A 13,683-nucleotide genomic window follows, 5' to 3' on the forward strand; every position below is an offset into this window, starting at 1 on the left:
AATATATAATAAAAATTTGTAAATAAACATAATTTTTGTTTTACATATCTTTTTTTGATACTATAAACCTGTATTTTTTAAATACTATACAAGAGTCATGGATTAGACAATAAACTGCATCTTTTAAAAGTTGAGGGTTCTGAAAGAGTGAAAATCTCTTGTGATTTATCCTGAAAATTAAAGGATGTGAAATTAGGATTAAATGCAACAGCAGAAACCATGCTATATTAACTAGTTCTTGTAGATCACCTCAGTTAAACAATTACTGATACAATCCCTTGAATGCTGTCATCATATATTTAGTTAAGGCTAATGGACATTCTCAGGAATGATTGAACTCAGACTGTACAAGACTACACTTCATTTGCACTCATACATATCATCTTCATTCGTCCTCTGAAGTAATACCTGTTTAGTAATTCCCAGAGGCTAAAGAGAAAAAATAAAAAAAGAAAAAGAAGGCTAATGGACACAACAGTTACAAACAAAAAAAAAATACCACAAAAAATTATAGATTTCACAAGATATCAGTTTCATACAATTGTGTATCTGAAGAAACTATTTTTATAATTTATTCATACAATACAAATATTTATTCATTTCATTCATGTAGACTATTAGAAGTTAAAAAAAAGAGTGGTATAATACACAGAAGCCAAATTAAAAGTCTCTATCAGTCAAATTTAGTTGCTATTAATTAAAATTTATCTTTATTTAGTCTAAAACAGCTATACTGAAGTGACTGAATAATTCTTTATAATCACGATTGTAAATCCTTTCTATTTCTTGATCATCATAATGTGCAATTTTCAATAGCTAGCTGAATCTGCTTAAAATTTAAGCCTCTCCATTTTTTCGTACCCTTCCATCGTATCTGTTCTACAACCTCCTCCCATTCTTCTTCTTTCCTCACTACACATTCTTCCACCCCCTTCAGCCAACTCTTTCTCAGCCTACCTCTTAGCTTCCTTCGTTACAATTTCATCCCAAATCTACTTCTAGGTGTTCTTCCTTCTTTCATTATCTTTACGTGTTTTTATCATCTCATTTTATATTCCTTATCAAGTTCATCCTTGTAATTCCAATGCTATTCTTTAACATTTTTTTAAGCTTCTATTTTAAGTTCCTTCTTGTCATTAACAACTCTGCCACATATGTATGTATGCCTAATATATCACCTTATTACTTCTGGGGTATTCCCACTTTCAGATTAGACTATCCAAACTTCAAAATAAATGAGCTTCCTTTTTACTTCCATCCGCTATAAAACTACCAATCCTCTTTTTTGTTCTTCTCCATTCATTACTCAACTGTGGGTCCACTTTTTCATGGTTGTGATTACCACCATGTACTTATCATTCAAAACTGTTCTACAACTTCCATCCATCCTAAATCCATCCATCCTCCATCTATCCTAAATCTTCATTTTTGTGTTTCCTCATACCATTAGTCATGATTAGCAAAGATAATAGTGCTTTATGTTGTTTCAGACATTTCCCTGGACTCACCAACTTATCTCCTAACTTCCTATAACACTTCTAACTTGCTATAACATTTCCTTTATACATCTCCTTCTTCCTTTTTACTTTCAACCATCTCTTCTCTCTTTCATTCACATTTTCTACCTTGAATAGTAACTGTTATAGCCAATGATCATTCTCCTAGGACAATCATGTTATCATTATCATGTCTATTAGCAACTTCTCATTTCTTGACTGAAGAGCACGCACTCTATTGCTATCCTTCTAAATCAGTCACTGATGTAACAGATTTTTTTTGTCGTTCTCTTTTTCAAAAAATATAGTGAGTTTTTAATGAGTAACCTATTTCTCTTGAAGAAATGTGACAAATTTTCAGGTTCCTTTCATAATAGTCCCACCCTTTTTGGGTTTGGGCCAGCACACTTTTATATTCCAGCCTATCTTCATCAATATACTCACTTACACCTTCCGTCATTATTATGTTTTCTCCAAAAATTGCCTCAGTAATTTGCTTTCTAACTCCTCCTTTTCTTCTTCAGCCCCTATGGGGAGTCTTATTCTTTAAGACTTTGGGGGTTGGCATCCCCACAGCCCTAGACTCTGCAGATTTTTTTTTCCACTACACCCAGAGCTGCAGAACACTTTACACTATACACATACACTACAACAAAAACACCTCACAAATTATAACATGATCCTGACACAACTACACAACATTTACAAAGTGCAACTATAACCCAAGGTGGAAATTATCATGCTGATGGGTGAATGCCTCTACGTAGTGAGTCTCAAATGATGTCCTCTGAGCACCTGGATGAACCCAGTTGTATTTAGATCTAGCTCCAGTATGCGTGTGCTCTGCTGGAGTGGTCCATTATATCGCTAGTAAGCCGAAAAAAAAAAAAAAATTTTTTTAGCTTGCTGATTATCGTGGGACCAAAATTACTAGTCCATAAATAACTCATATGATGGTTGATGGTCCATCTGAAAAAAAAATCAATGTTAGTCTTGTGAAGATGCCTTGTTCAGTGTTGTCCGACAAGGATAATATTCATTCAGAAGATAGTACATTAAATTCTGATGCATCAAGATTTGTTGTTCTCCAAAATAATCAAGAAGGTTTGGCTCCCTCATAAGGTCTCGTCTTTCTTGATAAACAACGTTATAACAGGTTCAAGTGTTTCCCTGAAGAACATCAGAAAATTATGAGACGGATCGATTCTGATTGTAACATTTAATGACGAGCAGAGTCGATATATCTTACGTCTCCGTTACATGGGTAATATAAATATAAGTGCAGAATGCAACAAAATTCTAAATACGAGCCGGGCAGTAATCTTTTGCCGAGACCTTTTGCATGTGGATGTCACTGAAATAGCTGATGAGCTTCGTCCCCAAGATGTTGTAGAAGTGGAGCGTATAATTAAACAGCAGAGCGGAACTCAAGAACCAACACCTTCTCTTATACTGACTTTCAACCTTCCAGTACCACTGGAAAAAATAAAAGTTAGTTATCTTTCAGTCCAAGTACGACCTTTCATTCCCGACCCACAAACCCATGACGATGTTTCAAATGCCAAGGATATGGTCACACTACAATATCTTGCTCGTAAACAGAGGTCTGTACTCGATGTGCTAAGGAAGGCCTCAATAATACTAACTGCCAAGAAGATAGAAAATGTGCAAACTGCAGTGGTTCAATTTTGGAGAACAACTTTTAAAGAAGAAAAAGTAATTCTCAGATCTCTACTGAGCAGAAGCTATCTTTTCCAACTGCACGAAGAGAATATAAAAAGACAATTAACTTAAGAAAGGGCTGGTTAAGCTAGATTTATCTTTTACCTCTGCTATATCAAAACAAGCTCCTAAAAATTCAAGTAATCAGCACTGCTGATCCTACAGTGAGCTAAAAACACTTGTTCAGATATTATCTGATCAAGTTGCTTCACTTACAGCCACTATTTCAGAGCTAAGACGAACAAAAAGTCATTAGTGGCAGATAGTGAAACCAACAGTGGGATCCCTCTGAAAGTTCCTGTCCCCAAAGTTTTGCTATATGGGCTAGAGTAAACACAGCTGGCAGTAAACCACCTAATAAGCTTTCCGTAAAGGCAGCTTTACAACCACCCCTTGTGGGATGTCATCTGCAACTTCCCATTCTTTAAAAATTCGTTTTCCATCACCTTATTTACTGGATGTTATGGTTGAGGAACCGCCCGACTCCAGGACATTGAAAATTTTTAAAATCAAAAATGCAAAAAAGAAAAACCGGATACCACGGAGACGCTACGATTCGCCCCGGCCTTCGTGGTGTGAGTGGTGGCGTCTCGGCCTTTCATCCGAAGGTCCTGGGTTCAAATTCCGGTCAGGCATGGCATTTTTCATACGCTACATTTCCATATCCCACGCACAAGCGTGGGATATGGAAATGTCTTTTCCAACATCGACCTCTCCTTATGCTCACCGAGTTTACTCCCTTATCTTAACTGGTCTGTTTATGACGACCTTCACGGGAATGACCATAAACCAATTATTTTTGCTTTTGGTATCGACCGCAGCTAAATAAAAGGCCACGGAGATGGATTGTTGAAAAAGCAGATTGGATAAAGCCTTCCCATCACAGTAAAACGATGATGCAGACATCCTTGATGAACTTATTACCTCTTTTATGTGTCTGATACTTGAGAATGCTAATAGATATATCCCGCAAACATCGGGAAACCCTAGACGTCCTTCCGTTCCTTGGTGGAATGATGATTGCCAAAACGCTATTAGCAAACGACGAGCAGGCACTACGCACATTTAACCGCAGACCTACAACTGAACAACTAAATTTGTACTGTAGGGTTAGAGCGGTATGTCGTAGAGTATTCTTGAACGCTAAGAGGTATTTTGGAGACATGGCCTTTTATTTCCAGAACAGTGTGGTTTCATGTAAGGACGACCTTCCGTTGACCATTTACTGTCATTGGAAACAGCTATTCAAAACGCTTTCCTACTTCGCCAGCGCCTCGTCGCCATCTTCTTTTGTATCAGAAAGGCGTACGACACGGCTTGGCGACGTTGTATTATAAACACTCTCAAAGAATAGGAAGTCAAGGGCAATACGCTTGCTTTTATTAGGGGTTTCTTAGATGACCGATCTTTCCGTATTCGTGTTGGAGTTCTCTATCGGGTAGCGTCATTTTGGAGAGTGAGCGCCTCAAGGAAGTGTATAAGTGCCATCTTATTTTCTATTGCCATCAACAGTGTTACTAAATGTGTGCAACCACCTATTTCATGTTCTTTATTCGTTGATGATTTTTCTGTATATATTACGTCCCATTCAACAGCTACAGCAGAAAGACAACTACAGAACACTATTTTGACTTGAAGCTTGGTCCAAGGTTACCGGCTTCACCTTTTCATCTGAGAAAACAAAATGTATAGTGTTTTCTTGCCTGCGGGACCCTTCCATCCCCTAAGTCTTTCTCAAATAAGAGCTAATTCCTACTTCTCCTGATGTCAGGTTTTTAGACTTATTTTTTGATGGCCGCCGTTCTTGGGTCAAAGACATCAAAAGATTAAAAACAAAATGTCCAAAACTTTTTGATATACTGCGAGTTCTTAGCAACATCAATTGGGGAGCCGATCGGTCATGTATGATACGTTTTTATTATTCCTTAGTTCGTTCCCGTTTACATTATGGTTGTGTCACCTACTCTTCAGCTCGTCATATCGTGCTTAAAATGCTGGGTGCTGTTCATCATGCTTTCCTTCGGCTTGCCAAAGGTGCCTTTAAATCAAGCCCTTTCGCAAGTTTACTTGTTGACTGCGGTGAGCCATCACTTTGGAATAGACGGGGCCAGCTTTTAGCAACTTATTTTGCCCGTGTTAAAGGACAACCAAATCACCCGGCTTTTGATTCAGTCGTTGGGAATCCTAATTTTGGAAGGTATGAGGACCATCCACTTTATACTGCACCTGTAGGTGTTCGTACCCGCCTTATAAATGTTGACACACCTTCTATTTTTTCCAACGTGTTCATATCCTCCGTGGGGAATCAACCTGATAAATCTTATGTTTGACCTTACGATATACAATAAAGAATCAACACCACCTACTGTTTTTTCAGCAAATGTTTCATTATATTCTCTCCAAGATAAATCCAGAAGCAGTAGTACACACAGATGGATCGAAACAAAACGATACCATTGGATGCGCATTTGTTGTTAATGACAGAACTAACTCCAACGTTTGGTTTACCTGGTATTATGAATGTGTTTACTGCTGAACTATACGCTATAAATAAGGTTCTGAGTATCATTAACCCTAAGTACCGTCATATCCTTATTTGTAGCAACTCGTTTAGCGCTTTCCAAGCCTTAGAAAATTTTTATTCCACACATCCTTTCGTCACTGAAATCTAGAATGCAATCGCCGAGTTGAACCATCGCAACACACAAGTGAGTTTCTGCTGGATCCTTAGCTATGTGGGGATTTCGGATAATGACCGTGCAGATTCCGCTGCTACAATCGCACGTAGTCAACCCTTTTTCACTACTCGTGTTACTACATCCGACTTCATTAACTGTGCAAAACTCACATGTCGCGCAAAGCGGCAAGATAACTGGATTGCTACAGTAGACAACAAACTTCGACATGTCAAAGGTACTGTGTTGCCATGGGATTCCTCCCACAGAAAAAAATTTCTGAGAGTAAGTAGTCCTCTGCCGATTGCGGATAGGAAGTACGAGAGCTACTCACCGGTATTTGATGTCAGCTAAAAATACACCACTATGCGTAAGGTGCGTGCGTCTGCCGTTTATCTGTGTGCTACATCCTGTGGATAGCGTATATTATGCGGCCTTATGTCGCAAATTTAAACTATCCAGGAACATTCGTAGTATCCTACACAACGGCAAGAAAGTGTTACATCAGGTACTGTTATTCCTACGGAGAATAAATATGTTCACAAAATCGAATTTTTACCTATTTCTAGAATTAATATTGCATTTTTAATTCTCGAACGAAAGTTTTTTCTATTATTATTTAATTTTAATGATCATAGTTTTAAATTTAGAACTTGAATGTTTGTTATCCGTGAAAGGACCCTTTACACCCCTTACGTATTTTGTTAAATTTTATATATTGTCTCTTATTTTTGTATTAACTTTTAAATAAATTTATTTTACTGTTAAGGCTCTGACTGTGATATTAGTTGTAAGCTTTTCGTGATATTAGTTTTAAGTTTTTGGTAATATCTTATCTGTGGTATTAGCTTTGAGTTTTAGTTGTTTTTTCTTTTTTTTAATATTTCAATTCTAATCTAGCTTTAGTTTTTAGCTTTTTATTTATTTTTCTTGTATGTGATATTAGTTGTAGGTTTTTAGTGATTAATTTTGAAGTTTTGTAATATTTTACGTATATATATATATATATATATATATATATATAAAGTTTATATATATAATATTATATATATATACAATTAAGTTTTAGTTGTTTTTTTATACTTTAATTTTTATCTAGTTTTAGTTTTAGTTTTGTCTTTTTTTTTGAGTTTTTACCTGTTACGTTTTAAACGGGCGATGATAACACGAAAGCGTTTTTCGCCCTTTAAAAAAAAAAGTCTTCTTCAGAGCAACCCATCTGGAGGGCATATACCTAAAATTGTTCAAATATTTTCCTTTCACTGGTATTTTCACATACATTATCATTCTTTCATTTTATTCAATGCCCTTACAACTATTACTCCCGCTTCATTTTTCTTCTTGTCAAATCCTCAAACCAATGCAAGTGGTATCCTTGTTTCAGTTCATAGCTAGCTTAGTGGTCTGCGGCACACGTCCTCTTTGTATGTTACTCCAGCAGGGGATCTCTTATTTCATATTGTCGCCAATCTCTTATAATGCTAGACAAGGGGTTAGCTTTTGAAAGTTTATTCAGTTTGTTAATGCCCTTATTACTTTTGCTCCTTCTGCAAATTATCCTGATTGTGCATCAAATATCGTAGAAAATAATTTCCTGAAACAGAAATAGAATTAGATTCAGAATGAAGTAGCACACCCTGATTAAAAGTGTTCCAGTATTAATGGCCTATATTGACCTTTATTAAAAGTCAATATAGTATTTTATAAAATATAAAATTTTTTTAATAATTATTTTTTGTTTCTTGCCGGCTGGATACAAAGTCAATCTCTAAAGTTCTACCCTTGATCTCATACTTATTACTTATTAAGTGACAAGATCTTGATATTTATAAGAAGAAGGCCTTAAGGTCACAAAATATTCCTGCAATCTTCTTTGATTTATCCAATCTATAACTGTATTAAAATTAATGAAGTCTCATTTGAATCCAAACCGATTTTTAGAAAAAGATTGGCAGAATCAAAGCGGGGTGGTGGTAACCTATGGCCCTTATACTTTTTTAAATATGGTTTAACTTCAGAAAATTTTCATAAGAAATTATTGGATTTTCAAGTTTAATAATTTTACTAAACAAGTGGATGATCCCAGCTTGAAAATTGGTTATTTTTTAGCAAGCGCTAAACTATACCTTTTTAATAAGAACCAGTTGTTTTTTTACAGTAACAATTGATTATACATTACATTTTTTTTTAAACATGTCTTCAAAAAAACATTATTGCTGCAAGAAATATTAAAATTAGCTTTCTATAAAATTAAAAGTAAACACTTTTAACACCAAAATTTTAAATATGTAAACTGAGAAAAAAATTCACTTCTGTTTATAACACATCTGTTTGTCACTTTTATTCCAGGAAGATAGAATTCTCATGGGAATGTAAAAAAAATAAATGTATAAAAGAAATAGTAGCTAATCAAACTTCAGTGGAAATCACATCATTTAATGTTTGTAAATTATTTTGTGACACATCCATTCTTTGGCCAATGCCTGTAAATTACTTAATAGATGGATCACCAGTACATATCAGCTCAATTTCATTGAGAAATTCTGATTTACAAGAACATTGTAAGTAATATTAAAATGTAAGTAGTGTAGTAATTTTTATTTGTAATGTATGTTAAACTTATAGACAAAGTAATATGACTTTATAATTTTGAACAGTTATTATTTTACAATTTTAAGATACTTTTATAAGAAGAATAGGTAATATTTTTTTAAAAATGTGAAATGAAACTTAAATTTTTATTACTATTCATTTTTATTAATGTAAAATGAAATATAGATTATATTATTTCTTATAAAAAGGTAAGTATAATAGCAAAGAGTATTCTTTACATCAACTATAATTCATTGTAGTTGATGTAAAGCAAAATCTAAAACCAGCATAAACATAGGTAAATAAATTTTATTTACTTATTTCAAATAAAAATAATTTGAAGTATTATTATTTTTTTATTACACAATTATTTTTTCATTATATTTATTAATTTACAATTTTTTTCAAATGCGAGGGTAAGTCAATTATTATCCACAATGTAGTTACAAATTTTATTGCAATACAAATAGGAAACTTACATGTACATCATTTTTCAGCATAGTCCGCTTGCATTTCAACGCACTTGGTCCATCGTTGCACAAGCTTCCTGATGCCCTTATTAGATTTAGGTTTTCGGTTGAGTCAGGAATACACCGCTTCTTTCACTGTTTCGTCCGAGGTAAATCGACGGCTCCTTAATACCTCTTTGAGTGGACCAAACAAGTGGTAGTCAGAAGGGGCAAGATCAAGACTATACGAAGGACGAGCCAGTACTTCAAAGTTGAGTTTCTGGAGCGTTTCAGCAGTGCAGGCAGCAGTATGTGGACGGGCATTGTCGTGCAACACTACACATTTCGACAGCAGTCCTCAGCGTTTGTTTCGAATTGCAGGCTTCAGCTTGGCAGTAAGCATCTCACTGTAACGCGCACTGTTTATTGTCGTGCCCCTTTCCTCATAATGTTCCAGTACTGGGCTTTGTGAGTCCCAAAAAATCGTAAGCATCAGTTTTCCTGCGGACGGTTGGGTCTTCAACTTTTTTTGCAGGGCGAATTTGGATGTTTCCATTCCATACTCTGCCGTTTATTCTCCGGCTCGTAATGATGGATCCGTATTTCGTCACCAGTGATGATTCTGTCTAAGATGTCCCATTCGTTACCTTACCGATCCAAATGTTTTTGGGTGATGTCCAAGCGCGTTTGTTTATGCAACTGTGTGAGTTGTTTTGGGATCCTTCTTGTACAGACTTTATGAAACCCAAGTTTGTTGTGGATGATTTCGTAGGCAGAACCGTGATTAATTTGCAGACGATGTGCCACTTCATCGATAATTACTCGTCTGTCTAAGAAAACCATGTCACGTGCAAGCTCAATGTTTTCCTCATTTGTGGCGGTAAACGGTCGTCAGGCTCCTTCGTCGTGCGTAACACTTGTGCGACCGTTTTAGAATTTTTCAATCCATTCGTAGACACTCCGTTGCGGCAACATACTGTTCCCGTACTGTACGGAAAGTCTTCGATGAATTTCGGCCCGTGATACACCTTCCGACCACAAAAAACGGATCACTGAACGTTGCTATTCTTTGGTGCAAACAGAAAGCGGAGCAGCCATGGTTAACTGCAGGGCAGCGATAATGGAACTAACCTAGCAGCATCAAACCTGCACAGACATAACAATAATTAAATCACATATGCGTCATCTACGCAATACGGCAGTACTACCAACATAAACAAAAATATAACTAAATTGCGGATAATAATTGACTCACCCTCGTATTAAACTTTAGCCAGTTCATATGAAGACTCCCCTAGGCAAACCTGTTTGGAGCCTAAACATCCATATTCTAAATAATTTTGTACTTTCATAAACTCACATACTATAATGCACATTCAAATGTGCATGTGTGCACACACACACGACTGTAATGTAATCTGAATGAATAACATCTGAACAAGTATTTTTGGTTCATGAGTCATTTATTTATAAAATTTTTATCTGTGTAATAGGAAATGCTAATTTTTTGTTTTAAAGTCAAATCATTGCTTTTATAAATAGTTATTTTTATTGTTAGATTATTTCCTTATTTGAACACAACTTACATTAATATCCTTTCATTGGATATTATGAATTACTCATTCATTTTATACTTAGAGAATATAGTATTATAAAAGATAAGAAATTAAAGAAAATAAATGTTTTATTCTAATTATCAATGTGTAAATACTAAATTATATAATCTTATCTTTGGCATATCATTCTTTGTTTAGTTCATCCTAAATAATTATTTATCATTACATCCCACACCTATCTTTTAAGTGTACAACTTGTATTTTTGACAGATTCAATTATATATACTAAGCAATTATAAAAATAATGTAAAAAAAATACATTCAATATAAAACATTACCTATATTTATAAAATAAAATAGTAAATAGAACAAAAAGATAGTACAACTTACAGTACATTGCTGTATTGTAAGTTGTACTATCTTTTTGTTCTATTTACTATTTTATATTCACCTGGGTTAGCACCATATACTTTCTATACTCTGTACATAAAGTTGGATAAGATAAACATTTATCCAAGAAGGATTGTTAATGGAAATTTTCAGCCATAACAGAAATATGTTACATTATTTAAAAATATAAAATTTTTCGAACATCACTCTGAACCAAATTTTTGTTGTAAAATGTTTTAATAACAATTTGTTTTTCTTCTTTTTTTTAAGCAGACATTTAGAATATGTGATCAAGAATGTTGGATTTAGTTCTGAATCATCTTTGTGTTTATATTTTTCATAGTAATAAACTATGTTAAGATGTGCTCTTTTTTGTATGAAAAAGCACAAAAAATTGTGATAAAATTGTGGTAAAATTGTGATTTGTACTTATGAGGTGGTTTGCAGATTATTGTATTACTAGTCTATATTACTATATATATATATATATATATATATATATATATATATATTTTATGGTTTTACAAGTACACAAAAGTATCCACCAATCAGATGGAAACGTCTAAATTTGACAACCAGTCCAGAGTCACTTGATGGTCCCCAGATCACTGTCAGACACTCGAAGTGGGCACTCCACATGTTCTATTGTCTGCTCCTCCACTCTGCAGTCAGAGTCAGCAGACAGGCATCATCATCAGCTTTTGTGTCATTGTGAGATTCCTGGTACTCAGCATATAACTCATCACACTCTTGAGACCATTCAGGGTTGCACTCCTTCCAAAAACCAAGTGGAATACATCTCCTGGCATTAACTTTAATCACACCCAAAAATCACTCATTATTGGATGGAATTGGGGGAATCCACTGACCCCTTCAAAACAATCCCCAGTTCGCAAGCTGAAAATTCCATCAAGGTTGAGGGACGGAGGTGACTAATGAAATTTCAGTACCATAATGAATTATGCTGGCTGCGTAGGAAAGACCCGATTGGAATGTTCCTGGATCTTTAGCGTTGTACACAAGCTAGAGATTGTATGTATCAATCCATTCATTTAGAATAGCTCCATTGCTGTCCTCTCCCTGATATCCCCAGGCACTGCTGTGGCTGTTGAAATCACCAACATACACAATTGGGTGACTGAAGGATCTTACAGGTCGATTTGGCCAACTGACTTGCGGAGATTTGTAAATATTTACAACAGTGGTGCTGGCAACCTCCACAGCCAAAACAAATATCTGCTGTTCTGTCTTTACAAGTTACTTTGTAATCACTGAGATGGGACTTGATATATATGTTGCAATGCCATATTGTTCATCATTTATGGCCCCAACCAGAACATATTGATATAAATAACCTTCCCCTTCTATAGAGATCTGTGTCATCCTTGGTGTAAGTCTCCTGTATTGCCTCAACATTCACAGCATTCTGCAGCGTTAGATATATTGACTTAGCAGACTAAATCGATTCAATGTTCAAGTGACATATTCGTAAGTTGTTACCAATGGGGATTGATGAGTGCTCTGTACTTGGTTGGTCCTGAAATGGACTATTCGTAGATAAATTCTTCTGCATACTTGTTGCTGTGTAGTTGCACCTTCGTGAAAGAATCAGCCGGTACTAGGCCGTTGCCGAGGGATCGCTCGATTGCAGTAACCACAATCTTCGAGGAGGCTTCTTCTTTGATTCCTTATATTACTATAGAGGGCTATCAAGTTTTCTGTTTTTGGTTAAAGTTGTGTACCATACAAACAATGTAAAATATTGTTTGGTTGAAATAGTTCATTTATTTATTCCAGTGGCATTATGTTTGTTCGGAAATTTTGCTCTGACTGTAATAATTGGTTTTGCTTGTTACTGTTAGTTTTCGGTTTATTTTTTGTGATAATGAGTTTAAGAGAATTTATTTGTTTGCATTCAGCAGTAAAATTTAATTTGCGATATATCTTGTGTGTGCAAGTTAATAGTCACACACAAGATGTCTTTTTTTTTGTATTGCCTTCTGCAATAAGGTGGTGTCAACAATGTTATCTACATCATATTATTCTGTAAGCATCTCACCTAATACTATAAGTGAATCTGTATGTTTTCTATATGCTGTACTGTTTCTATTTCCAGCATCTCAGCTAAGATGCTGGAAATAGGGGAACCATTAGGAAGACTATCAGATTATGTGTAATATTTGTTTTAGATTGTAAAATAGTTTTGTTTTGTAATAATATTTAATTTTTTAATTATTTCTGAATATGCCCTTGTGGTGCATCATTTTGTTTTAGTTTGTTTTTTTGAAATTTAGAAGTTTAAAGTCTGTTGTTGGTTTGTTATGTAGAAAGATGTAATATCAAGTTTTGAGATGTATTGATTTTTTATTTGATTAGATTAGAGTGGTGTTATTTATTTGTGTTGTTTGTTTCAATTTTTTTGTTACATGAGATTCAATGTTTTCCTTACTTTTTACAGTTGTGTTGATGGATTGTGTTTTTTATTTTGTGACAAAGATCATGTTGCATTTTGACAGTTATATTTTGTACAACCATTTCTGAGTCAAGGGTGATTTTTGTGAAAGTTGCTCTATTTTTTGTGTAGTGTAATGTTTATGTACATAGATTGAAAAAAAATTATGTTAACACAATTTGAAATAAAAGTTTATTGTTCTTATGGTAGAAGAAAAGTGCTTTTATTTTAATAAAAGTTCAAAAAACTTTAAAATTGTAAAAACCCATTTGAAGCTTATTTCCTATTATTACTTAAAATTGTATTCTCTTTATCATTATAATAAAGTAAGTTTCCAAATTACAATTCTTG

General features: G+C 34.5%; 1 protein-coding gene across 5 annotated transcripts in view; it reads left to right on the forward strand.

Annotated features, from left to right (window-relative positions):
* LOC142321017 (chitooligosaccharidolytic beta-N-acetylglucosaminidase-like) overlaps window positions 1-13,683 on the forward strand; it is a 58,588-nt gene that overhangs the window by 23,815 nt on the left and 21,090 nt on the right. For all 5 annotated transcript variants that reach the window (XM_075359032.1, XM_075359039.1, XM_075359023.1 and 2 more), the window contains one exon: window positions 8,243-8,454. In XM_075359032.1, coding sequence (XP_075215147.1) covers window positions 8,243-8,454 — 212 coding nt within the window. The remainder of the gene's footprint in view (window positions 1-8,242; window positions 8,455-13,683) is intronic.

Source organism: Lycorma delicatula, chromosome 1 (genome assembly GCF_047948215.1).
Source record: "Lycorma delicatula isolate Av1 chromosome 1, ASM4794821v1, whole genome shotgun sequence".
Classification (NCBI taxonomy): domain Eukaryota; kingdom Metazoa; phylum Arthropoda; class Insecta; order Hemiptera; family Fulgoridae; genus Lycorma; species Lycorma delicatula.